Below are 27,056 nucleotides of genomic sequence, written 5' to 3'. Positions count from 1 at the left end.
TGCACTCCAGCCTGGGCAAGAAGAGTGAAACTCTGTCTCAAAAAAAAAAAAAAAAAAAGAATAAAAAAGAAGGTAAGGGAATTAGAGAATATAGTAGAAAGAGCAAACCTATGTGTAATCAGTCACAAAAAGAAGAGAATGGGTTCACAAGTAGTATTTGATGGCTGAGAAGTTTTCAAAATTTATGAATAACATCAAGCTCCATATCCAATTGTCTACAAAGCCAAACAGGACAAAAAAAAGGAATCTATACCTGGGCACATCAGAGTAAAACTGCTGAAAACCAAAGGCAAAGAAAATTTTAAAAACAACCGAAGAAATAAAAGACAAGTTATCTGCAAGGGAGCCCCCGTGAGGTAGACAGAGACAATGGTGGTCAAAAGAAATGAAATGTTACCTTTAAAGCACTGAAAGAAAATATCTGCCGACTTTAAATTTTGTACCCAATGAAGGTATTTTCCAAGAATGAAGGAAGAATAAAAACATATCCGGACAAACAAAAACAGCGTGTTAATCGTTCCAGTGAGGGAATACTAAATGGTATTCTTCAAAGAGAAGGAAAATGATCGCAGATGGAAGATCAGCACGCAGAAATATATCAAGAACAATAAACTGATAAATATGTAAATAAATTTAATACATGTCACTCACAATTCACTTGGAAAATAATAATAATGACTTATTGGGTTAAAACATATGTGAATAACTAACATACGTGACTATGATGGCATAAGAATCAGGAATAGATAAACAGGGTTAATGTTCTGAGGTCTTCATATTATCTGTGAAGATGGTAAGAGTGTCAATTAATATTAGACTCTGATATGTTAAGAATGCACTTGTGAGAATGTATATTCAGGGTAACTTAGATGTATGCTCCTGGGTTCCAGAATAAAATAATCTTTACAAACAACAAAAAAGGAATGCACATTGCAATCTCTATAAAATGGAATAACAAAAAAGCTCCATCCAAAAGTAGTGAGAAAAAAGAAACATAAGCTGGATGGGAAGAGAACAGCACATTTGGTAAGATGATAGACAGATTTGTTTGTACTGTTTTTAAGTTTTAGAGATGGGCTCTCATTCCATCACCTCATCATGGCTCCCTGCCACCTTGGGCTCAAGCAATACTCATAGCTAAGCCTCCTGAGTAGCTGGGACCACAGGCTTGCAACACCACATTCAGCTAGTTTTCTTTTCTTTCTTTTTTTTTCTTTTTTTTTTTTTTTGTAGCAACAGCATTTTGCTACGTTCCCCAGGCTGATCTCACACTCCTGGGCTCAAGAAGTCCTCCCACCTTGACCTCCCAAAGTGTTGGGATGACAGGTATAAGTCACTGGCCCAGTCAGTAGAAGGACAGATTTAAACGTAAACACGTCAGTAAATATATCAAATGGAAATAGATTAAGTGGCCAAATTGAAGACAAAAATTGTCAGACTGGATTTTTAAAAAAATTTTAACGCTGTATTTTCTTAGAAGGTAGGTATCTGAAACATAGCACGGGGTTTTAGAAACGTTGAAGGTAACATGATGGCAAAATGATTTAGCTTGCCAAACAAAACAAAGAAGCCTGTAGTAGCTCTGGCAATATCAGACAAAGTAAAGTTTATGGCAAAAAGCATTACTAGAGATAAAGAACGTTCTGGGCAGGTGGATCATTCCTATAATCCCAGTACTTTGGGAGAGTGAGACAGGGTGAATCACCTGAGGTCAGGAGTTCAAGACCACCCTGACCAACATGGTGAAACCTCTGTCTCTACTAAAAATACAAAAATTAGCCGGGCGTGTTGGCACATGCCTGTAATCCCAGCTATTTGGGAGGCTGAGGTGGGAGAATCGCTTGAACCTGGGAGGCAGAGGTTGCAGTGAGCCAAGATCACGCCATTGCACTTCAGCCTGGTGACAGAGTGAGACTCCATCTCAAAATAAAGAGATGAGGGATATTACAAAATGATCTTTCAAAGAAGGTTCAATTTGCCGGGAGGGTGTGAAATATATAATGCAAAAGCAGACAAAACTACAGGGAAGAAAGAAACCCACAATCATCTCAGTATTCCATAGAATAATCAGACCGCATTTGTAAAAGACAGGAAAAAGTGTAGACGTTCTGAACCACACCATTAGTACCCTTGATCTAATGGAGTTGCCTAGAACACTGAGCCCACAACTGCATGACACATTCAAGAACGACAAAAATTGGTCCTATGGTGTCTTTTAAAGAATATCAAAAAATAGAAATCATCCAAGTATATTCACAGATCACAGTTAAGCTAACAATCAATAACAAAAAGATAGGAGAAAACCTCCGTTATGTTTGGAAATTAAGAAATATACTTCGGAGAAGATGGAAGGGATAGGATACAGGACCCAGATGGAAGGTTGCTTTCGCCAAGAGGAAGGACCCCCTTTCATTAACCTCCAAGTGTCTGTGCCATAGTTGCACCTCCTCCCGGTACAATTTTGAACAAGCTGAATTAATCATCCTGGGAAGTGTCCTGAAATGATTCCAAGTGGTAGACTCCAGGCCTTCCGTGCTGACTGTTACTTTCATCAACTCTATGGCATGATCTTAACAGCTGTAGTTCTCACGTTTTCCTAAAAGAGAACTTCTCCTCGCCAAGTTATAGACCCATCACGGAGGGGCAAGGAGTGAGGTTAACCCCTCCACAAACTAAGTGCAGCTCAGGTCCACATCTAGATGTTTCAGTGCCACAAGCACCCAGAGCCTGATATTATTTTGTAGAAATGAATCCTGACAGAGCCAGGAGCAAGAAGAGCCATCAACCCCATCTCTACGAGAGAGCTGCAGCTTGGCAGGCACAGGCCCAGTTAGGGCCACAATTCTCCTCTGAATGGATTTTGGGTTAACTGGAGATGAAGGACCCAACTTCAAGGCCAGAGGTCTTTCTCTGAGATGGACAGGCGGCAAAGGGGCCTATCAGAATCACAAGAGAAGCTTCTTTACAGTATAATATTCTTCCCATAGGCAGGGGCCATTCCAGCCCACAGACTGCAGATTTTCCATCTTTTCTGCCCACTTCTTTTCTCTTTCACATGAAATCTTATCAGGAATAACAGGTGAAACTGGAACCAATGAGAGCCCTGGAATCCCACTCTCTTGGCCACCCCCTCTCCAACCACCGCCATGGCGCCTGGCCGCAGACATTTCAGCCTGAACTTTTCAAAGAGTATGTGTAACCAAATACCTATCTCAACCATTAAAAACAAAAAAAGTCTTGAGAAAGTCTAGCTTTGAGGAAGGCAACTTCCTGGTACGCCCTCCAAAGTAAACCTGATGCAAAACGTATGAGTGAGGAAACGCTAAAAACAGCGAATACTGGTGACACTCGGAAAGTAAAAAGTGGCCACACACACACAGCCCTTTCTTTGGGGTTAATAGTTATCAGTGGCCAGTCCAGCCCCATCATATTTTGTTTTGTTTTGTTTTTGAGAAGAAGTCTCGCTCTGTTGCCCAGGCTAGAGTGCACTGTCACAATCATGGTTCACTGCACCCTCCACCTCCCGGGTTCAAGTGATTCTCCTGCCTCAGCCTCCCTAGTAGCTGGGATGACAGGCACAAGCCACCACACCTGGCTAATATTTTTGTATTTTTTTTTTTTAGTAAAGACGGGTTTTCACCATGTTGGCCAGGCTGATCTCGAACTCCTGACCTCAAGTGATCCGCCTGCCTCAGCTTCCCAAAGTTCTGGGATAACAAGCATGGGCCACCACGCCAGCCCCAGCCTATCCTATTTCGGAATAACAAAGTTCTTCCATCTGTAGATAGGAGACTGTTTGTCCTAGAAACAGCTCATCTAAAACAGTCACATAACATCACATAACAATGATAAAATAGGGAGGGAGGGACAACACATTATCCCCTCCTCCACATTCACTGCTTCCCAGAAAAGCTTCCCTGATAGGACTTGATAGGACCATCTCAGCTTAGGCTGTGGATGCTGTTCAATCCACCATACAGCAACCCCAGACAGGCCATCTTACATATCTGTATGCCCCAGGTTCCGGTCTCATAGGAGGGACAGGCTCTGCTCGTGTCAAACACATTAAAACGCACCCAACGACCCACATGACATCATTTCTGTATAAACATTTCAAATAAACTATATAACTTTGCTTTTGAAACAATTATTCATCTTGCCCAGTTTTTTGTTGTTCAAATTTTTGTTTGTTTGGGGACAGGGTCTCCCTCTATCAGCCAGGCTGGAGTGCAGTGGTGCCATCTCAGCACACTGCAGCCTCAACCTCCTGGGCTCAAGTGATCCTCCCACCTCAGTCTCCTGAGTAGCTGAGACTACAAGTGCACGCTACCACACCCGGCTGAATTTTTATGTTTTTTGATTTTTTTTTTTTTTGTAGACACAAGTCTTACTATGTTGCCCAGGCTGGTCTTGAACTCCCTGGCTCAAGTGATCCTCCCACCTCGGCCTCCCAAAATGCTGGGATGACAGCCATGTGCCAATATGCCTGGTCAGTTGTTCAAATTTTGGATCCCAGAACATTTTCTCAGGTCTCAAACATTTTTGAGATCCTTGAAAATCTTGGAGATTCCATGCATTGCTATTATCCCTAGTACCCACTGGATAAATCAGCCCTGCCCTGTGAATCTCCCTGCAGGGTTTAGGGGGCAGCGTCTGTTCTATTAAGCAGTGTCCTCTCTGTGGGGACCCTGAGTTCCTTGAGCACAAGGGCTGTGTGGTCTTTCTCACCCCCAGGTCCCCACACTAAGAACCTGGCATGCAGCCGCTACTTGGCAACTGTTTAATGTTCAACTAGTGGTAATGCCTAAACTGGACCTGTACACTCTACCTGAAAATCAGCCTTCCTAAAACACATTGGTCCCGTCCCCAAATCCAGGAACACAGGCCACCACTATTTTATATCCTTGAGCAAATTAGAAAAAACGTGCCTCCCCTGGGCTGTTACACTCCAATAAGAAATCCTTCCTTGGGGCATACTCACGCCTTCCATGTCTTTCCACAGAGCTGGAGTCTACCCCTCACCTTACCAGACCCATACATGTGCAGAAACACATCCACACGTGGCAGGCTGTGTGCACACAGACAGTTCCCTCACCTTTATTTGTGCTATTCCTTTGACTTGAAAAGCCCATCAACTCTAATCTGCACACACAAATTTCAACACCCAGTCCGAATGTCACTTTCTCTGGGAATCCTTCCCCTTCACCTCTCAGGCAGATTTCATCACTTCCGCCTTTTTATTCCCATCGCGGTGGAAGGCACCCCTATTTGAATCTTGCCAGACTGCATCAGATTTCTTTCTTCCAGGTTTGGCCCCTGCTGAACTGTGCTCTCAAAGGGAAGAGCTGCATCTTAGTCATCTCAGTCTCCAATGCCCAGGATGAGACTTTTTTTTTTTTTTTTTGAGATGGAGTTTCACTCTTGTTGCCCAAGCTGGAGTGCAATGACAGGATCTTGGTTGACTGCAACCTCAGTCTCTCACGTTCAAGCGATTCTCCTGCCTCAGCCTCCTGAGTAGCTGGGATTACAGGTGTATACCACCACACCTAACTAATGTTTTTTGTATTTTTAGTAGAAACGGGCTTTCACCATGTTGGCCAGGCTGGTCTTGAACGCCTGACATCATGATCTGCCCGCATCAGCCTCTCAAAGAGCTGGGATTAGAGGCGTGAGCCACCACACCTGGCCAAGACCTTGTATGTACATGGTGGGTATTCAATAAATGTTTTAGACTGAATGCAGAGCTCTGGTCAAGTTACTACTCAGCTCAAAATCTCTAAAGAACCTTCCCTTTTGATTCCTCACTTTGTTTCAAACTTCTCTACCAGGCACGCAGAAGCTCAGCCCACGGCTCTCCTCCGTTCGCCTCCCCATCTCACCCTCCTCGCTCACCTGCGCTTCTGGGTGCTGTGGTCACAGCGGACCTCTGACACCTCCTTACCTCCGGGCCTTTGCTCATCTGTCCCTCTACCTACAATGCCATCTTCCCCTCTCCCCCTGTCAAAATTCTAGCCATCCTTCAAGGCCTCAGTCAAATGCTATTTTCTTTCATTCTTTTTTTTTTTTTTTTTGAGACAGATGTTGCCCAGGCTGGAGTGCAGTGGCATGATCTCAGCTTACTGCAGCCTCTGTCTTCCGGGTTCCAGCAATTTGAGTAGCTGGGACTACAGGTGTGCACCACCACACCCAGCTAATTTTTGTATTTTTATTAGAAACGGTTTCACCATGTTGGCCAGGCTGGTCTCGAACTCCTGACTTCACGTGATCTACCCACCTCAGCCTCCCAAAGTGCTAGGATAACAGGCGTGAGCCACCATGCCCAACCTCAAATTCCATTTTCCTCTTGAAGCGTCCCATCAGCAGATGCAGCCTCCGCTGTTGAAACCCAGTGCTTTCTCATTCCCACGCCATTCCTCAAACCCTGCTCTGAGGTTGAATCATGCGTGTTTGTAACGAAAGCACTTGGAGAGCAGGCATCCCCCAACTTTAGCAGAGTGCAGTCAATGCCCGCAGTAGCTGCTCAGTGAATATTGGACCAAATGGAATTGGGCATCCATGCTACACCTGCAGATGGGAGCGGCAGCCAACTCATCCCCAGGAACCAGCATGGCACAGATATCTCTTGCCCTCTTCTTCTTTCTCAATAAGGACAAAATCTGTGCTCAGGGGAGAAGGGCATAGCTTGCCCCTCCCTTCCCTCCTCAGCCAACAGTTTGACTTCCCTTCTAGAGAGGTGAGAGAAGGTGTGACAGGCCAAGTTTCCTTTGCTCCACCCCGTCGCGTTTTCCCCAAACACCCAGCACAAGTTCACCTCTGGCAGAGCTGCTTTCCAGCTCCTGCAGGTCGGACTTGGCTCACCTGCACCTGGGACTCCGCACACCCCCGAGGGACCGGCTCACCTGCACCCGGCGCTCGGCACCGCCTCCAGCATGCAGCGCCTCACCGCTGCCACCAGGGCCGCCCTGATCCTCAGCCTGGCCTTAGCCTCCTTCCACTCGGCTTGCTCGGCAGGTAGGGTTGTGAGCTTTATTCATGGCCAGGCTGGGAAGGGGGAGGGAAGGAGGGAAGAGAGGTGGGAGGGAAGGAAGGGGAGGGGGAGGATTCCTTGGCCAGGGTTGGTCCTATACAAAGGAAGGAGGAAACAGAACTTTCTCATCTGGAGGATTAGGCAGAGGGTGGGAGGTGGGCCTAGGGGAGCGGGGAGGCGAGGGTAGGTCGTAGGTTTGCCTAAGACAGAGATCAGATACTCAATTCCTCAGCTGGGGCAGGAGCAGCCACCTCCGTCGGCCACAAAGAAAGGAAAAAGTTTTTTGCTGTAGTGTCACCTATCAGGAAACCAAAATGACATCTCTTGGCCCGCTGTGTCCCAAAGGCTCCTTCTCAGCCTTCCCCAGGCTGCTGTGCTTTGCAGTCCTCCCTGTGCACATTTGTGTCTGGCCTTCCCTTTCCGAAATCCTCCATCCCTCCCTGCCCCTTGTACTTTCTCTGTGACTTTCACAAAACCTGACTGCCACAGGGCTGCCATTCGCTGTTCCCCACCCTCCTGCCTCCCCAGGGTGCTGGAAATGCTGGGTTACCTCCCCGTTTTCCTACGGAGGCTGGAAGGCTGATCTGTCCCCGGCTCTGTCCTTCCCAGCCAGGCTCTGCAGCTCATGGTAGAGGGACCTTGGTTATCATCTCATGCTCCTAGCGTTGATCTTGTCCTCAGCTACCTCAGAACAATGCAACACCCTCTGTGCCCTGCAAGACTCCCCTTCTCAAAACCAACCCTGCCCCGCAAAGTCCTGTATCTGCCCCTGTCATCCTCAGACTCTCTTCTGTCGCCACTGCCAGGGGCGTTGGCGTGGACATTCAAGACGTGCCCTCTTGAGCCACTGAGCCTGAACTCAACCCCAGTGTCCGTGACTCAATCGCTATGCGACCTCCAGCAAATTACTTTACCTCTCTGTGCCCGGTTTCCTCCTTTATCTTATGGGGACAATCACAGTGCTTGTTCACAGGGCTGTTGTCAAGAGGAATTGACATAATTGCACGTAAAGAACCTAGAAATAGCTCATAGAACACACATGTGAATGTCAGCAACTGTGGTGAACACATTGGTTTTATTTTCCAACTTCACCCCTCCCTAAAAAAGAGCGCTGAGTTTCTTTCCACTTACCCTGACAGTGCCTTGCTTACGACAGGAGCTCAAAAACAAAAGCCAAGTTTAACTGCACTGAATTGTTGGGCCTTCCCAGCAGCTTTTCCTGTACCAAGTGGGACCAGTCCCTGCCTTGCTTCTGGCTCTGTTTATAGGGGAGGAGGGTGATGTCTAAATTCTTAGGAATTTTCACCAGGGCTATTTCCTTTGAACCACAGAAAATTGCTGATTTTGAACAATTTTGACCTATAGCAACGGCAATTTCACGAGCTTGAACCTAATCCTAGCATTCAGCTAACTAGGGCTTTTTCCCACTCACTTTGGAAGAGGACGCCTCCATTCTGGGTGTAGAGGTGAAATGAAAGTCAGGACCAAGGAAGTTATTTGAGTCAGAAGGAAAATTAGAATGGCGAGGAATCAGTTTCTCCAAAACAAATAAAGACCAGGCTCGAAGCCATTTAGCTGTAAATAATTTACAGTAACAGATTGCATCGAGGCCATTACTATACTTAAGCAGGACATTGGAGTGGCTTGGGGGTTGAGTGGCATAAAATTAGTCTCAGCAGCAATTTCATGGCTTTAGCTAAACTGCAGGTTTATTAACTCGTCCTGCTGTGTGACAACAAGCACCTTTGAAGGACATACTGACTCACAGTCAGGGGAGCCTTGAGAGTTTCCACACCCACCACCTTTTTTTTTTTCCTTTTCGCATTCCCAAAGAAGCAGACTGAACAGCAATATAATTTCTGGGAAGGTTCGTCCCATCCGTCTCTTGGTTCCCATCTACCTAGATCAGCATTAGCACTGTCTAATAATAGAACTTCCACTGGGGTGGAAATGTCTCATGTCTGAGTTGTGCTATCAGTATGGTCGCCACTAGTCACATGCACTGATGGAACCCTTGGCATGTGTCTAATGTAACCAAGAAGCTGAGTTTTTTACTGAATTTAATTTTAATAACTTTGAACAACCACAAGTGGCTAGTGGCTGCTGTATTGAATGGTATGGACTGAGAGGTCATCTCTCTCCTCATTGTCAGTTATGGACGGGAACCTGGATGCCTTGGATCTCTAACCCAATCCCACACCCCAAGCCAACAGGACTTTAAGAATTCATGCTAAAGTCCTTTTTATCTTTCCACTCCTTGCTCATGAATCAATCTATGCGCTGCGTATTCTGGCAATCTCTGGGCTTGCGTGTATGATGTTTATTTATTTATTTATTTTGACAGCCATCATTCTGGAGGGTGGAAGTCCAAGATCAAGGTGTTGGAGGGTTTGATTTCTCCTGACACCTCCCTCCTTGGGTTGCAGATAGATACTTTCTCAATGTGTCCTCAAGTGGACTTTTCTCTGTGCATGTGCAATGCTGATGTCTCTTCCACTTCTTTTTTTTTTTTTTTTTTTTTGAGACAGAGTTTTGCTCATGTCGCCCAGGCTGGAGTGCAATGATGCGATCTCAGCTCACTGCAACCTCTGCCTCCCGGGTTCAAGTGATTCTCCTGCCTCAGCCTCTCAAGTAGCTGGAATACAGGCATGCACCACCACGCCCGGCTAATTTTTGTATTTTTAGTAGAGACGGGGTTTCACCACATTGGCCAGGCTGTTCTTGAACACCTGACCTCAGGTAATCTGCTCACCTCAGCCTCCCAAAATGCTGGGATTACAGGCATGAGCCACTGCACCTGGCCTCTTCCACTTCTTATAAGGACACCTGCCATATTGGATAAGGGCCCACCCATAGGACCTCACTTAAGCTTAACTACCTCTTCAAAGGTCCCATCTCCAAATACAATCATATTGTGGGTTACAACTTCAATATATGAATCTGGGGAGAGGGGAACATAATTCAGCCCCGTAACAGAGAGTTAGCTTTGTTGCATAAAGCCTCAATATGCCCACGCTGGAGCTTTTATAATACTTTCATAATGCTCACTACTGATTTCCAAAAAAGATTTCAAAATCTATGCCTGGGAATGGCTTTTGCTAGTGCCTGAGACTATCTCCTGTCTTTTCTTCCAGAAGCGAGTGGCAGCAACAGCTCAGCCTTGACCGCCCACCGCCCAGACCCGGGGACCCTGGAACAGTGCCTCAGTAAGCTTCTCCTGCCGACCACTCTAACGCTAGAACTGGCCCTCGGCCTGGGTGGGAAACAAAGGCCTCCCCACTTTCCATTGATATCAATCAAGTGGCCAAGGGCCTGCCTGGCCTTCCTGTGCACCAGTGTGGTTTGTCCCAGATCTATTTGCAGAGCAGGTCTAAAAAGCTTTCTTGGCTCCGATCCCCATCTGGGTGCACGATCTTTGGCACAGATGGCTTTAATGACTCATCCCAGGTCAGCAGCTAACGATGACCTAGGTTCAAATGCTTGAAGAAGTTTGGAGGTGGAAAGGCCATAAAAAATCATCGAGTGCAACTTCTACCCAATGCAAGGGCTTGGTTTTGGTACCCTCGGCATGCATATTTCTTCTTCTTCTGTGCATGTTCTTCCTCTTCATGCACTTCTAGCCACAGGGAGCTCAGTAATTCATAGACCAACCACTATTATGCATGTCTAGCTAATAGAAAGTTTTGCTGCTGGGCACGGTGGCTCGTGCCTGTAATCCCAGCACTTTTGGAGGCCGAAGCAGGTGGATCTCCTAGGGTCAAGAGTTTGAGACCAGCCTGACAAATATGGTGAAACCCCACCTCTACTAAAAGTACCAAAAAATTAGCTGGGTGTGGTGGTGTGCACCTGTAGCACCAGCTACCAGGGAGGCTAAGACAGAATTGCTTGAACCTGGGAGGTGGAGGTTGCAGTGAGCCGAGATCACGCCACTGCACTCCAGCCTGGGTGACAGAGTGAGACTCCATCTCAAAAAAAAAAAAAAAAAAAAAACGGGCCAGGCGCAGTGGCTCACGCCTATAATCCCAGCACTTTGGGAGGCCGAGGAGGGTGGATCATGAGGTCAAGATTGAGACCATCCTGGCCAACATGGTGAAACCCCGTCTCTACCAAAAATACAAAAATTTGTTGGGCATGGTGGCGTGCACCTGTAGTCCCAGCTACTTGGGAGGCTGAGGCAGGAGAATTGCTTGAACCTAGAGCAAAACTCCATCTCAAAAAAAAAAAAAAAAGTTTTGCTTTATTTTGTCTGGTTCCCTTTATCCTGCCCTCATTGGATGAAGGAATGCATTAACTTCTGGGCACTTAAAAGGGTAGGCTGGGCATAGTGGCTCACGCCTGTAATCCTAGCACCTTGGGAGGCCAAGGTGGGTGGATCACTTGAGGTCAGGAGTTTGAGACCAGCCTGGTCAATATGGCAAAACCCCATCTCTACTAAAAATACAAAAAATTAGCCAGGCGTGGGGGCTGCTGCCTGTAATCTCAGCTACTCGGGAGGCTGAGGCAGGAGAACTGCTTGAACCCAGGAGGCGGAGGTTGCAGTGAGCTGAGATCGTGCCATTGTACTCCGGCCTGTGTGACAGAGTGAGACTCTGTCTCAAAAAGAAAAAAAGAACAAAAACAAAAGGAAGGGTGATAGGGAATAACACATAGAGGTTAAGAGTATGGCTTTGGAGTCTTGCAGACTTGGGTTTGAGTTCTCCTTCTGCCATCTTGTGACCTCAGCCAAGTTACAGCCTTAGTTTCTTCACGTGAAACGAGCATAAACACCGCACCTGTCGCTCTGTGAGGCAGGCATGAGCTAACGTGTAAAAGCACTCAGCACAGTGCACAGCAGGTAGGAGCCCCTCAGCAATGCCTGCTACTGTGTCGATTGCTCTGTGAATATTCACGGTAGAGAAGCCTGGGCGGGGCTGGCGGTGCCTGCAGTCATCCTTGCTCTCCCTTCCCCACCAGACGTCGACTTCTGCCCACAGGCAGCCCGGTGCTGCCGCGCAGGGGTGGACGAGTACGGCTGGATCGCGGCGGCGGTTGGCTGGAGCCTCTGGTTCCTCACTCTCATCCTGCTCTGTGTGGACAAACTGATGAAGCTGACTCCGGATGAGCCCAAGGACTTGCAAGCGTGAGACCCAGGCTCGGTGCACAAAACGGTGATCGCCACCAATCTGGGACTAACTGGAGAGGGGAGTAGGGCTAACATAGTTTCTACTGTTTAAAAGTCATTTTCACCTTTAAGCTTCAGTTACATTTACAAGGGAAAGAAGAAGGAGTAGGAGAACCACATAAGGCAAGCCAAAGCTGCCCTCGCACCTCGCTCCCAAGGGCCTCCGGGGCTTCTGTGCCCAGATGGCTCCTGTCTTAAGATCGTCCCTCTGGAAATTGCCCTGTTTTAACCTTTCTTCTAGGCACCAAGGGAGATGCACAAGAAACATAAGACAGTCTCATCATCAACACGTTCAGAAACACACACATAACCTTCTCACCAAAACCGGGTCATCGGCTTCTGTCCCTGGCTTGAGTCCAGGGCTTAACTGTCATTTCAGAATGTGAGAACTGGTGAGATGACAGGTGGCTCATGCCTGTCATCCCAGCACTTTGGGAGGCCGAAGTGGGTGGATCACTCAAGGTCAGGGGTTTGAGACAAATTTGACCAACATGGTGAAATCCCGTCTCTACTAATAATACAAAAATTAGCCAGGCGTGGTGGTGCATGTCTGTAATCCCAGCTACTTGGGAGGCTGAGGTGGGAAAATCGCTTGAACCTGGGAGGCGGAGGTTGCAGTGAGCCGAGATCGCGCCATTGCACTCCAGCCTGGTGACAGAGCGAGACTCTGTATCAAAAAATAAATAAATAAAAGAATGTGAGGATCAGTCGGGCATAGTGGCTCATTCCTGTAATCCCAGCACTTTGGGAGACTGAGACAGGAGGATCACTTTAGCCCAGGAATTTGAGACCAGCCTGGGCAAGATGGTGAGACTTTGTCTCTATTTAAAAATTTTAAAATTTTAAAATAAAAATGTGAGAATCCCCTTGACACTCCCACCATCTTCACCCCCACCTGAGGTCCTTCTCCAGCTCTCCTTCTGGCTTCCTCCTGCCTTCCACAGCTCTCCTGCCCACCCATCCTCCCCGCCGGCACCCTACTTCTGGCCTTCACCGCCTTTCCCTAGACCACATTAGGGGTATTGCATTCTGTCCTCACGGCCTTGAGGATCTTCCTCCCCAGCTCACCATTCCCCATGGGCAGCTACCAGGATAGGCGCTGTCACCCTCTGCTGACAACAGTCAGTAGCTCCTAAGGACTAAAACTTCTCAGCCAGGCACTCAGGTCTTTGTAGGACTCCAACTGTCTCCCAGCACATCTGGGAATAAGGACTCTGACTGGCCCACTCCTCATTCTGGTGTCCAGCTTCTCTGCTGTCATTTTCTTTGCTGGGATGGCTGCCTCCCAACGCCACCTCGAGAATCAAGGACATTCTTCCAAGCCCAGCTCGAAAGCTTGATCTGCCTGGAGCCTTCCCGGCCATCCTTGGGTGACCTGGAGCTGGTGCTCTTAGAGCACTTCTGCTCTGCCCTGACATGTGAATGGGCCTCTCCAGTTTATCCTTCTTCACACCTCTGGGGCATAGTACATATTCAAGTTTGTCCAATGAGTGCATGGGAGAATGAATGAATGAACAAATGAGTCTCTGCTCTAGATGACTTAAGATCCCCCTCTGCATTAGGAGCCTCCATTTTTCCCCAGATGGCTGAAATAACCAGCCTCTGAAGGAGCCAATGGTTTGCTCACTGCTCCCTCAGCAAATTACAGTCACTGTCACTTAGCGTGGAGAGTGGACCTTGCACATCACCGTGAACTCTTGCAGAGGAGGGGAAGGCAGGTTTATCAGAAGAAAGAAAGGACAAAATGACTAATTATGAAGCAATTTCTGCCCTCTGTGAAAAAACATGTATTTAGATCGGATAAACTCTAAATAGTCAAAATACAAAAAAGAAAAATGAAAGGCCTCTGAAACAGAAACAATCTCTCGAGTAGGCAAATGACTCAGAACTGCTCAATTGCTCTTTCAGAAAATCTAAGTAAATTTCCCTGACAACAGGAACTGGAGAGATTGCCTGGTTCATCTTGTAGTCTTCCAAAAAAAACAGATAATTTCTGAATCTCGGATGTTGAATCAGTACAATGGGATGAATTTCTTGTTCCAAAGTGTTAAATGATCATGTATATAGAGGTGTCTGAGCTTGGGCAACATAGTGAGACCCTGTCTCTACAAAAAAATAAAAACATTAGCCGGGCGTGGTGGTGCACACTGATAGTCCCGCTACTCAGGAGGCTGAGGTAGGCGGATCACTTGAGCTAGGGAGTTCAAGGGTTCAGTGAGCCATGTTTGTGCCACTGCACTCCAGCCTAGGCGACACTGTCTGAAAGAAACAAAAGTGTCTGCATAATACCTGGCGCATTTTGTGGATATATCATATGAGTATATGTTCCATATTTTTAGAAATTCAAAGGAAGAATTTCTACAATATGTGATGGTTTATTTCCCAAGAGATGAAAAGATTCATTAAGGAGCATGCTTTAACACCTGCAAATATTTAAAAAATATAACAGTGTGTGACATAGCGGTGAGAGTTACCTTTTTGGAAAGGGAAATTAAGATTTATTTCTGGTCAATGCGAACAGAAATAAGTCACTTTATCTCACTGGGCAACAATTTTATAAATGGAAAACAGAAGAATTGGACCAAATGAGCAGTTTCAAGCTGAGCTGCAAAAGTTCACGGGGCCATTTCAGTCACTTCATGGAATCGGGGTGGGCATGGGGCTCACTGTTCTTCCAACCCGAAGCAGCTTGGCTCTTGTGCCATACATTAAACCTTGTGGTAGGTTGTTTTTTTTTTTCTGCTTTATTAAGTGAAGGGTCAGGGCACCAGTTGGTGTCTGAGATGCCCTCCAGTCTGGGGAACCCCGCAGATTCTTAGACTACCTTGAAGTGAAGTATGTGGAGTCTCTGCCATCTCACATTAAAATGTAGGCATTTTGTCAATTGCTTTTCTTTCATCTGCACAGGAGGAAGGGCAGAATGAACCAATACAGCCTCTCTTTTCCTTGAGACTGTAAAGAAAAATGGTTATAGAGTCTGCTGGTTCTACTTCCAAGATGCTACCTCTCAGATTTAGCCTCAACAGGAAATTTCTTGATTATAGCAGACCAGATCTTTATCTGTCAATAAGTTAAAAAAGATAATCTGGGCTGGATGTGGTGGCTCAAGCCTGTAATTCCAGCACTTTGGGAGGCCAAGACGGGAGGATTGCTTGAGCTCAGGAATTTGAGACCAGCCTGGGCAACATGGCGAAACCCCATCTCTACAGAAAATACAAAAAAATTATCTGGGCCTGATGGCACATGCCTGTAGTCCCAGCTCCTTGGGAGGCTGAGGTGGGAGGATCATTTGAGCCCAGGAGGTTGAGCCTGCAGTGAGCTATGATCTCGCCGCTGCACACCTGCCTGGGTGAGAGTGAGATCTTGTCTCAAAAAGAAAAAATAAAGAAAAAAAAATGAAGAAAATTTGAGAGGAAAAGCAGGCATCAAGTTCCAGGGATCTAATAAAACTTTCTAACTTAAAGCAACAAGACTTGCCTAACAGTAGATGAACTTTTCATTTTAAAACTTTGCCTTTAGCAGCGGACAGTGTCCTCAACACAGCTACAGTTTATGTAACACAGGGTCAATACGATACGGGGCATGTCTGTATCAAAATGTCATATGTAGAAATAAAGTATTAAATATTAAGGTGTGGCATAATTATCTGTCTTCAAAAATCACCATTTAGTGGCTAGGTGCGGTGGCTCATGCCTGTAATCCCAGCACTTTGGGAGGCCGAGGCGGGGAGGGTATCACCTGAAGTCAGGAGTTCGAGACCAGCCTGGCCAACACGGCGAAACCCCATCTCTACTAAAAATACAAAAATTCTGCCAGATGTGGAGGTGCCTGTAATCCCATCTACCTGGGAGGCTGAGACAGGAGAATCGCTTGAACCTGGGAGGCAGAGGTTGCATGAGCCAAGATCAGGCCACTGCATGCACTCCAGCCCAGGCAATAGAGCAAGACTCTGTCTCAAAAAAATTAATTAATTAAATAAAATAAAAATCATCATTTAAAAATCTATTCTTTTTTATATGCATGACACCTAAGGCAAACAAAACAAATATGCAATTTTTATTAACAATTAAATGTTACAGCATGCAAGGTTAATCAGCTGGACCCAGTGGTACACATCTGTGGTCCCAGCTACTGTGGAAACTGAGGAGGGAGGACGGCTTGGGGCCAGTGATTAATTGCTTCGAGGGTGCAGTGTCCAATGAACATGACCGTGAGTAGCCACTGCACTCCAGCCTAGGCAACATAGCAAGACACTGTCTCTAAAACGAATGAAGCAAAACAGAAAAGAATTAATCAAAAACAAGTCTCAAGATAGCTTAGGCTTTGTCTTAGTCAGTTTGGACTGCTCTAACAAATTATCATAGATGGGTGGCCTCTAAACCACAGACATCTATTTCTCATGGTTCTGGAGGCTGGAAGTCTGAAATCAGGGTGCTAGCCTAGTTGGTTTCTGAGGAGGGTCCACTTCTTGGTTCATGGACAGTGGGCTTCTCATTGCATCCTCACATGGTGGAAAGAGGGCAAAGGAGTTCTCTGGAGCCCCTTCTATAAGGGCACTAATCCCAATTGTGAGGGCTCCACCCTCATGACCTAATCACCTCCTAAAGGCCCCACCTCCAAATGCCATCACCTTGGGCACTAGGATTTAACATGAATTTTAGGGGGACATAAATATTCAGTCTATGGGAGGCCTCATTTCCACAAAAATACACAGAAGCATGTTTTTAAACTTGGGAAAATATTAATCTAGATGTTTTTGATGAAGAAACTGCTCTGTCTGAAGCCCGGCATCTGTTTTGAAGTCATGTATCTATGGGGGATCTTCCTCGCCGTGTGGTAGGAGTGCCTGTAAACACCCTCGGCCTGGCATCTGCTTCCAGCCTTCCCTGGCTCCAGCCCCTCCTCCTCACTTCTTTGAGAGTGATCTAATACATAAACAAGCGATCAAATCACCCCCTCCAAAATCCTTCTGTGGCTCTGCACAGCTGACGGAACAGGATTTTTACTCAGGTTGAGCCAAAAGAGCTCTGTAATTGGATCTCCAGACACTTCTCTAGCTTTACCTCTTGCATATCCTTCGTGCAAACCGGGTTGGAAAAGATTTCCATTCCCTAAACACTCTATCCTCCTGGCCTTCATTTTTGCATGTTCACATGGCCTGGACCCTGTGTACCCTTCCCCAGAGGCAGATCCGCCGTGAACACACAGAAGGTTAAACTTCGGGCCCCTTACTTGAATGAGCCCCTCCGGGGCCCTCAGTCTAATACTGTATTCCTAATTTTGCATTTTTTTAAAGACAACCTCTCCTTAATTGTCTACATTTAAGGTCCCATGAACCTGGGCCTGCCCTTGCTTCCCCTCCTCCTCCGAGGCTCCCTACTCCTGGTTGGTTTACTGGGATTGGTCTTCCAAGTCAAGCTGCCTCCTCTCTGGATAGACACACACACACACACACACACACACACACACACACACACACACACACACACACACACACACGTACGTCCTTGAGCAAACTCTAGCCAGGCATTTTTTTGAGCCCTCTTCTCCACTAGACCTTAACCTTGGCTTATAAAAACTACAGATCCGCAGCATAAATGATTTCATCCACCCTCTTCCCCTCACATTTAAAGACCTGAACAAACACTAACACAGCCTCTAACAGTTCCAGGCCGCATCCCTAGGATGAGCAGGAGGTGGAGACCCTGCCTGGGAGATGCAGCTGGAGGTGAGTGATGCCAGGCCAGGTTCCAGGCACATCATGTGCATGGCACAAAGGTGCTGTGCCCATCCAAACGGAGCTAACCTATGTGAGTTGGGGGGGGCAGGGTGGGAAATCCAGGACTCTCATCCAAGTCCTGGGGCAGCAGGAAGCCCCCTCCCAGTAAACCCCTCTCATAAACCCCTTGCGCACATGCACACATACACATACACCCCAGCGCTTTGTCTTGGCCATGCTCTGGGGATCCCTGAGTTCACTTCCCTTCCCTGCCCACAACCTATAGCCAATTCCACCCCTGCCTGAGTCAGGACCGCAGCAGGGAGTGCAATGCCAAGTGTGTGAGGGGCAGGTGTACTTGGCTTCAGGATGCATGGGAGTGTAAAACTCAAGCATGCAAGGCAACCATGCTGCTGCCCGCTGAGATCCAGAAAGCCCTCCAATAAAAGCCCATGTTGTTCATAACACACTCAGTTTCCTTAAGGAAGAGGCACCCTTTAAAATGTGCATAGCAGTTCCTAAGAGCTGCTAAAACCTAAGGAAAAAGGAAACCGCACGTAAGATCTAACACTAGCTAGGCGTGGTGGCTCACGCCTATAATCCTAGCACTTTGGGAGGTCGAGGCGGGTGAATCACCTGAGGTCAGGAGTTCGATGTGGGGATCGCTCCAGCGTTGAGACCACTCGGTGTCCCCGCCATAATGGAACTTGAGCCCGGACATGTTTCTCACCCCCTGGAAGCAGTCGAGACCAGTGAAAGAGAGATTTAATAGAAGTTTGAGTTTGCAGAAGCCTATTTCTGGTCCACTGACCTAAAAGGCTAGGTGAAGGCTGTGTGGTTTTACTAGGCATTGTTTCTTGAAGTACCTGCTCTGGGCTAGTTTTATGACTTTGTTTACCCTCTATTGATGGGTCCCATGCTTGTTCCTGTGACTGCTATTTGCAAAGTTAATGGGTCTATCGCCTCTCTGATGACTTGCATAGATCATTAACATTTTAACTATAGGTTTCCTCACCCTGATAATGAGACCCACCTCCGTGACTTGATTGTACCCATTGTGTGACTTGATTGTACCCATTGTGTGTTTTCCGCTGCCTAAGCTTGTAGCCGATGGTTCTCTTCCCTTTATTAAGATAATGGCATCTGTTCTGATAATTGAGATGGGACTAAGAAAGCTTATGTAAATGAGGTGGGGCAAAGAATGTTCCTGTAAAATGAGGTAGGAAAAGATATATATACTAACTCAGTGTACAATAAAGTTGCTGGTTTTAGGGCCAGCCCTCCAGACTCCAGCTGTCCTGTCTTTTCTTTTCTTCTGCGCACTCTCTCTTCCAGGTATTGGGACCCTCTTGCAGGTCGAGAGACCCCGGCAGACGTGCCGTTTATACCGGCCCCCGACAGTTCGAGACCAGCCTGGCCAACATGGTGAAACCCCGTCTCTACTAAAAATACAAAAATTAGCCGAGCATGGTGATGCACATCTGTAATCCCAGCTACTCAGGAGGCTGAGGCAGGAGAATCGCTTGAACCCAGGAGGTGGAGGTTGCAGTGAGCTGAGATCATGCCACTGCACTACAGCCTGGGTGACAGAGTGAGACTCTGTCTCAAAAAAAAAAAAAAAAAGGTCTACCACTTGGCTTCCATTACATGCTTACCTGGTACAAAGCACACTTGCTACATGGCATATTTGCATATGTGTTGTTCAAACTGTGATAAAAACAAAGACTCAAGTTTAAAAAAGTTGATTCCAAACCATAATCAATCTCAGGGCCAGACTGATCAAGAGCCATTGATGAAGAAGCCTAGTGTGGATGACAATCCCATCCCACAGGCTGCAAATGTGGAGTTTCAGTTTCCCATCCTGAGTGCAACTGATGTGAAATTGCACTTCATGTGCAATTTCAGTGTACATAGCAGCACATTTCTCTTTCCTACTAACACAGATAGGACCAAAGTGCGATTCTCACATTTCTTTCATGACATGTTGATTTCTAACAAGAAAAAATAAGGACCAAAATGGTCATTTAAAAACAAGCAAATTTCTCTCTCTTTTCATTGGTTGAGCAAGTGGCTTCTTTCCTAAATTTGTATTATTATAAACAATATATGAAGTACAGAGAATAATTAAATTATCAAGCCATGAAAAGACACAGAGAGCCAGGCTCAGTGGCTCATACCTGTAATCCCAGCACTTTGGGAAGCTGAGATGGGAAGATAGCTTGAATACAGGAGTTCGAGACCACCCCAGGCAACATAGCAAGACCCCCCCATCTCTACAAAAAAAAAGGAAAAATCAGCCAGGCGTGGTGGTACATGCCTGTAGTCATGCCCGTAGTCCCAGCTACTCAGGAGGCTGAGGCAGGAGGATCCCTTGAGCCTGGGAGCTTGAGGCTGCAGTGAGCTGCGTTTGTACCCCTGCACTCTAGCACGAGTAATAGAGTGAGACTCAGTCTCAAAAAAAAAGAAAAGACATGGAGGATATTTATTTGCATATTACTGAGTGAAAAAATAAGCCAATCTGCAAAGCCTCCATACTGAATGATTCCAACTCTAAGACATCCTGGAAAAGGCAAAACTATGGAGGCAGTAAAAAGATCAGTGGCTACCAGGGGTTTGTGGGGAGGGAGGGATGAATAAGCAGAGCACAGAGGATTTCTAGGGCAGCAGAACTACTCGGATATTATAATGCTGGGTACACGCCCTACGTTTGTCCAAACCCACATGGACAGCACCAAGAGTGAACTCTAATGCAAACTCTGGACTGTGGATGATACTGATGTGGCAATGCAGGCTCATCAGCTGCAACAAATGTACCAGGCTAGTGGGAGGTGCTGATAGTGAGGAGCTGTGCATTGGCAACAGGGGATAGGTGAGAACTCTGTGTTTTCTGCTCAGTTCTGCTGTGAACCTAAAACTGCTCTAAATATAGTCTATTAAAAAAAAAAAAACTGTTAAGAGCATCTCAGAGTCTTAGTACCCACTCTAGAAAAGGGTAATATTTATGCATCAAATCCCCTAAATTTAAAACAACAACAACAACAAAACGTGCTGGTAGAAAGATAACTTCTGTATCTTACATACTAAGAGCAAACTTTAACACCTAAATTCATTTATCAAGTCCCTTCGTAGAAGCACAATCAATTAGAAGTGGCTCATTTACTCTTCAGAAAACTATTCTCATCTATTCTGGAAAAATATACGACATGCAGCCAAAATGTATGACATCCCAGCCCCAGCCTCCCAAAGTGCTGGGATCGCCGGCGTGAGCCACTGTGTCTGGCCTCATTTCACCCTTTAATCCCTTTTATTCCCATCCCCACTCTCATTCTCCTATGGCTACTTCCCATAGGCCCAGCTCTTCTTCACATGAAGTTTTATTCATCTAACCCCAGCTTTCTGATGTCTGGGCAGACACTCTAGTTTATCATTCCTCTTAGTTCCTGTCACTCTGTCACCACGGGTCTCTGCAAGGTCCTCTCATTTCACTTTTTTTTTTTTGAGATGGAGACTCCCTCTGTCACCTAGGCTGAGACCAGTGCAGTGGCGTGATCTCAGCTCACTGCAACCTCCGCCTCCTGGGTTCAAGGGATTCTCCTGACGCGGCCTCTCAAGTAGCTGGGATTACAGGCACCCGCCACCACACCTGGCTAATTTTTGTATTTTTAGTAGAGACAGGTTTTCACCATGTTGGCCAGGCTGATCTCAAACTCCTGAACTCAAGCAATCCACCCGCCTTGGCCTCCCAAAGTGTTGGAATGACAGGCTTGAGCCACCGCGCCCGGCCTCATTTCACTCTTTAATCTGTTTTATTCCCATCCTCCTCTCTCATTCTTCTATGGCTATTTCCCCAAGGCAACCATATGAGCCCCTGTATGTGTCTTGTGAAATGTGAAGTGTTATAATAAGTTCAGGTGTTTGCTTTTACATTGGCGCTCATGCTGCTTCTTAGTGTTTTCACTGAGTAGTAATATTTCCAAGAACTCCTTAGGCTGCTACGTGCCTATGGTCAGGAGCTTCCAGTGGCTGCAGAGGGTTCTATCATGTGAGCTCACCACAATTCATTTCTCTGTTCTCTGGTAGACCGACTCCTCAGCTGCCTCCAAGTCTCACTTCATATCACACTGGGATGAAAATCCTCACCTGTTCATTCATGGGCCTGTGATTGGATTTTCCTGGAAAATAATGCCAGATGCAGTATCACTAAGTCACAGCAGAAACAGCTTAATTAAACTCAGTACTATGGGATGACACACTTCTCAAATTGACATAAGGATCTTTGATTCAGTGGACCCAGAAATGGAAATTGACTTTTCGTTGTTTCTTTCTATCTTGCTATTTCATGATAGACATCAGTCATGTTTATGCCTCACCTAAGAATAATATGCACGGTATTCCCATGGTTAGATATGAAATGCAATTTATTGAATCCAATTTTATTTTGAATCTAAAGACAACATTGCTATCAATTTGCATCATAGTTAGCATATTACTTTTAACATTTTTTTTTTTTTTGAGATGGAGTCTTCCTCTGTTGCCCAGGCTGGAGTGTAGTGGCACAATCTCAGCTCACTGCAACCTCCACCTCCCGGGTTCAAGTGATTCTCCTGCTTCAGCCTCCCAAGTAGCTGGGATTACAGGCACCTGCCACCACGCCAGCTGGCTTATTTATTTATTTATTTATAGTGGAGACAGGGTTTTGCCATGTTGGCCAGGCTGATCTTGAACTCCTGGTCTCAGGTTATTCGCCCACCTCAGCCTCCCAAAGTGCTCGGATTACAGGCATGAGCCACCGTGCCCAGCCTAACATGGTTTTTAAGAAGATAGTTATGAATAAAATTCTAGGGAGTGTGCATTTTAGCTGAATTAAATAATAAAATGTCCTCCCTCTTACTATATACCTGTGGGTAGATTTTTTACCTGTAGACCTGAGGCCGGGTTATTAAAATTAAAAATAAATTTTCAGCCTCAGATAGGCTGGCATCACGCCAGATTTGGGGAGATACAAAGGAAGAAAATGCATTCGAGACAGCAACCCTGTTGTTGACTTTTTTGGAACTCTGTATGAAACCACAGTGTGTTTTTCCCAGAAATGAACTAAAATGCAGATACTATCACTCCATTCTGAAAGTCTGTCTGGAGTGAGAACAAACAATACAACCAGGTTAGGAGGGGAGAAGACAGCTGTGTCACACACCAAGTGGAGAGAAAAACCTCTAGCATTGTGCCCTAGAAGGCTTACACTAGAATGTACACCAGGTAGGCAGGAGTTTTAATAATTTTTAAACGACTTTTTTTTTTCTTTTTGAGACAGAGTCTTGCTCTGTCACCCAGGCTGGAGTGCAATGGCATGATCTTGGCTCACTGCAACCTCCTCTGCCTCCTGGGTTCAGGCGATTCTCCTGCCTTGGCCTCCTGAGTAGCTGGGATCACAGGTGCATACCACCACACCCAGCTAATTTTTTGTATTTTTTTTTTAGTAGGGACAGGGTTTCATCATGTTGGCCAGGCTGGTCTTGAACTCCTGACCTCAGGTGATCTACTCACCTCAGCCTCCCAAAGTGCTGGGATTACAGGTGTGAGCCACCACGCCCAGATCTTTAAAATAACTTTTAACGGGTAAAAATAGTTTTCATAGACTTGATACGTCACCGCAAGAGCTAAATTTTCCCGGAGACAAATAAAACCTCCCATAGTCTCCCAGCATCTCCAGTCCGCTTCCAGGGCTGGCAGCTTTCCAATCCATCTCTGGATGAAGACCACATGAAATGCAGCCAAATCACAGGAGCAAACAAACCTGTCACCTCCCAACTTCCTGAGGGCAAGGGCAGGTGATTCCCTTTGAAAAGCCCTGGGGTGGGGACGTAGGTGAGCGGGTGCTGGCCAGGGGTCATCTGCATAAGATCTGCATGATGGGAGGAATTTGCATGTAAGGCAAATCAGACCTTAATGATTATCTAAGGGTGATGACATTTTAATTTTTTACCCAGAGATGTTCAGCTGAACATTTCATGTTGGTCACGTAATTTATTTTTTACTTGTATCTATGGCTTTCCATGAAACCCAAGGAGATAATAGGAGTTGGTCAAAGTCGCATCAGGTTAAGCAGCTCAGCATGGATATTTTTTAAAGTAGCTGATCCTCTCCAGGCTAGAAATTCTCTGCTTTAAACCCTCATCCGCAAGACTGCTTTAGATACTGGGACAATATAGTGAGTCACAGAATCTGAGTTGAAAGTAACATTAGAAGTCAAGTTCCATCTTCTCTGCTCTCTCTATCTCTCTGACTCTCTCTCTCTCTCTCTCTCTCACACACACACACACACACACACACACACACACACACACACACCCATTTAGCCACACCTCAAGAAAGATGGTCTGTCTCTATTTGGTAACCAGTGAATGACAGTCAACACATTATAAAAGAGTCTCTTAAAATCCTATTTACTGAAAACATCCACATCTTATGACCTAATTTTAATAATTTGCCTAATAGAAAAATAATTCAAAGGAAAAAAAGCTAAAAGCTAGGGAGATAATCTGGAAAAATAATAGTTGTTTCTAATAATTTGCTATTCTAGATAATGCAATATATTGGGAAAAGAAATTAAGTATCAAATAATAAGGTAATGGCAAAATAGTATTACTTGGGATATTGCATAGCCACAAATGGTAACTATGAAAACTGATTAGAATTTTTTAATTGACCAAATTATAAAATGCTAAAAAGTATATACATGTAGTCCTAATGCCTGGTGAAGGTACAGTTAGACGTATTGTCAAATATGAACATTAGGGGCATACCTTTTTTTTTTAGGGAAATAAGTTTAACCAGGATTTCTGAACTGTAATCGATATTTTGGAATAAAATCCTTTCAATCTATTCAGGCCATCTGCTTCAGTAATTTTACCTCCAGGAATTTATTCTAAAGAAATAATATGACACTGGCCAGGCACCATGGCTCATGCCTGTAATCCCAGCATTTTGGGAGGCCAAGGCCTGTGGATCACCTGAGGTTGGCAGTTTGAGACCAGCCTGACCAACATGAAGAAACTCCATCTCTACTGAAAATACAAAATTAGCTGGGCGTGGTGGTGCATGCCTGCAATCCCAGCTACTCAGGAGGCTGATGCAGGAGAATTGCTTAAACCCAGGAGGTGGAGGTTGTGGTGAGCCGAGATTGCACCATTGCACCCCAGCCTGGGCAACAAGAGGGAAACTCTGTCTAAAAAAAAAAAAGAAATAATATGAGACCTAGACAATTTATACAGAGATACAGAGATAGCACCCCATTATTTATAAGAGCAAAACATTAAAAACAACCATATGTTTAATATTAGGGGAACAATTGTGGTAGATCCATCCAAGGAAATGTTATGCAGAAAAAATTATACAAATCTGTATCTCTAGGTACACATAAGCACGCCTCATTCTATTGCACTTTGCTTTAATGCGCTTCATAGATAATGTAGTTTTCTACAAATTGAGGATTTCTGGACTGACACTACACTTTTTGTACAAATTGAAGATCTGTGGCAACCCTGTAGAGCACATTGGCGCCATTTTTCCAACAGCACATGCTCCTGGGTCTCTGTGCCACATTTTGGTAATCTTGCAACATTTCCAACTTTTTCATTATTATTATACCTGTCATGGTGATCTATTATCAGTGATCTTTGATATTACTACTGTAATCATTTGTAGTACCACAAACCTCACCCATATAAGACAATGAACTGAATCAATAAATGTTGTGTGTGTTTTCACTGCTCCACTAACTGGCCATTCCCCGATCTCTCTCCCTCTTTTGGGGCCTCCCTATTCCTGAGACACAACAATATTCAAATTAGGCCAGTTAACAACCCTACAATGGCCTCTAAGTGCTCATGTGACAGGAAGAGTCCTATGTCCTTCATTTTAAATCAAAAGCTAGAAATGATTAAGCTTGGTGAGGAAGACATGTCACAAGCTGAGACAGGCCCAAAGTTGGGCCTCTTGTGCCAAATAGATGGCCAAGTTATGAATGTAAAGAAAAAGTTCTTGAATGAAATGAAAAGTACTGCCTCGGTGCACACACGACGGATGAGAAAGTGGAATAGCCTTATTGCTCACATGGAGAAAGTCTGAGTGGTCTGAATAGAAGATCAATCTGGCCACAACATTCCCTTCAGCCAAAGCCCAATCCAGAGCAAGGCTCTAACTCTCTTCAATTCTATGAGAGCTGAGAGAGGTGAGGAAGCTGAAGAAGAAAGGGCTGAAGCTAGCAGAGGTTGGTTCATGAGGTTTAAGGAAATAAACTGTCTCTATAACATAAAAGTGCATAAAAGTAAAGCAGCAAGCACTGATTTAGAAGCTGCAGCAAGTTAACCATAAGCTCTAATTGAGAAAACTGATGAAGATGAAATCTGTAAAGAACAAATTTTCAGTGTAGCTAAACAGCCTTCTACTGAAGAAGATGCCATCTGGTACTTTCATAGCAAGAGAGGAGAAGGAGAAGTCAATGCCTGGCTTCAAAGCTTCAAAGGACAGGCTGACTCTTGTTAGGGGTGAATGCAGCTGGTGAGTTCAAGTTGAAGCCAGTGCTCATTGAGTATTCTGAAAATTCTACGGCCCTTAAGAATTATGCTAAATCTGCTCTGCCTGTGCTCTATAAATGGAACAACAAAGTCTGGATGACAGCACATCTGTTATAGCACAGTTTAAAGAATATTTTAAGCCCACTGTTGAGACCTACTGCTTAAGAAAAAAGATCCATTTTAAAGTATTGCTGCTCATAGACAGTGCTACTAGTCACCCAAGAGCTCTGATGGAGATGTACAAAGAGATTAATGTTGTTTTCATATGTAACACAATATCCATTCTGTAGCCCAGGAATCAAGGAGTCATTTTGACCTTCAAGTCTTACTAAGAAATACATTTCAGGCCAGACACAGTGGTTCATTCCTGTAATCCCAACACTTTGGGAAGCTGAGGCAGTTGGACTGCTTGAGCTCAAAAGTTCGAGACCAGCCTGGGCAACATGGCAAAACCCCGTCTCTACACAAATTCCAGAAAAATTAGCTGGGTGTGGTTGCATGCTCCTGTAGTTCCAGCTGCTGGGAAGGCTGAGGTGGGTGGATTGCTTGAGCCTGGGAGGTTGCAGTAAGTAC

The 27,056-nt window shown here is 45.5% G+C and overlaps 2 protein-coding genes across 2 annotated transcripts in view; one reads left to right on the top strand and one right to left on the bottom strand.

Annotated features, from left to right (window-relative positions):
* Window positions 1-6,947, bottom strand: part of ATP6V0A4 (ATPase H+ transporting V0 subunit a4) — a 93,658-nt gene extending 86,711 nt beyond the window's left edge. Inside the window, exon 1 of the mRNA XM_064373023.1 lies at window positions 6,900-6,947. The gene's annotated coding sequence lies outside the window, so the exon portion shown is untranslated. The remainder of the gene's footprint in view (window positions 1-6,899) is intronic.
* TMEM213 (transmembrane protein 213) lies at window positions 6,819-15,790 on the top strand. Its single transcript, XM_012447586.2, has 3 exons — window positions 6,819-7,011; window positions 10,162-10,233; window positions 11,981-15,790. The coding sequence occupies exons 1-3, from the start codon at window positions 6,930-6,932 to the stop codon at window positions 12,148-12,150; spliced, it is 324 nt and encodes a 107-aa protein (XP_012303009.1). The 5' UTR covers window positions 6,819-6,929; the 3' UTR covers window positions 12,151-15,790.
* The last annotated feature ends 11,266 nt before the right edge of the window (window positions 15,791-27,056 follow it).

This window comes from Aotus nancymaae, unplaced genomic scaffold (assembly GCF_030222135.1).
Source record: "Aotus nancymaae isolate 86718 unplaced genomic scaffold, 86718_ANA_hifiasm-v0.15.2.pri h1tg000002l, whole genome shotgun sequence".
NCBI lineage: Eukaryota > Metazoa > Chordata > Mammalia > Primates > Aotidae > Aotus > Aotus nancymaae.
This window is presented reverse-complemented; position numbering and strand designations above follow the sequence as displayed.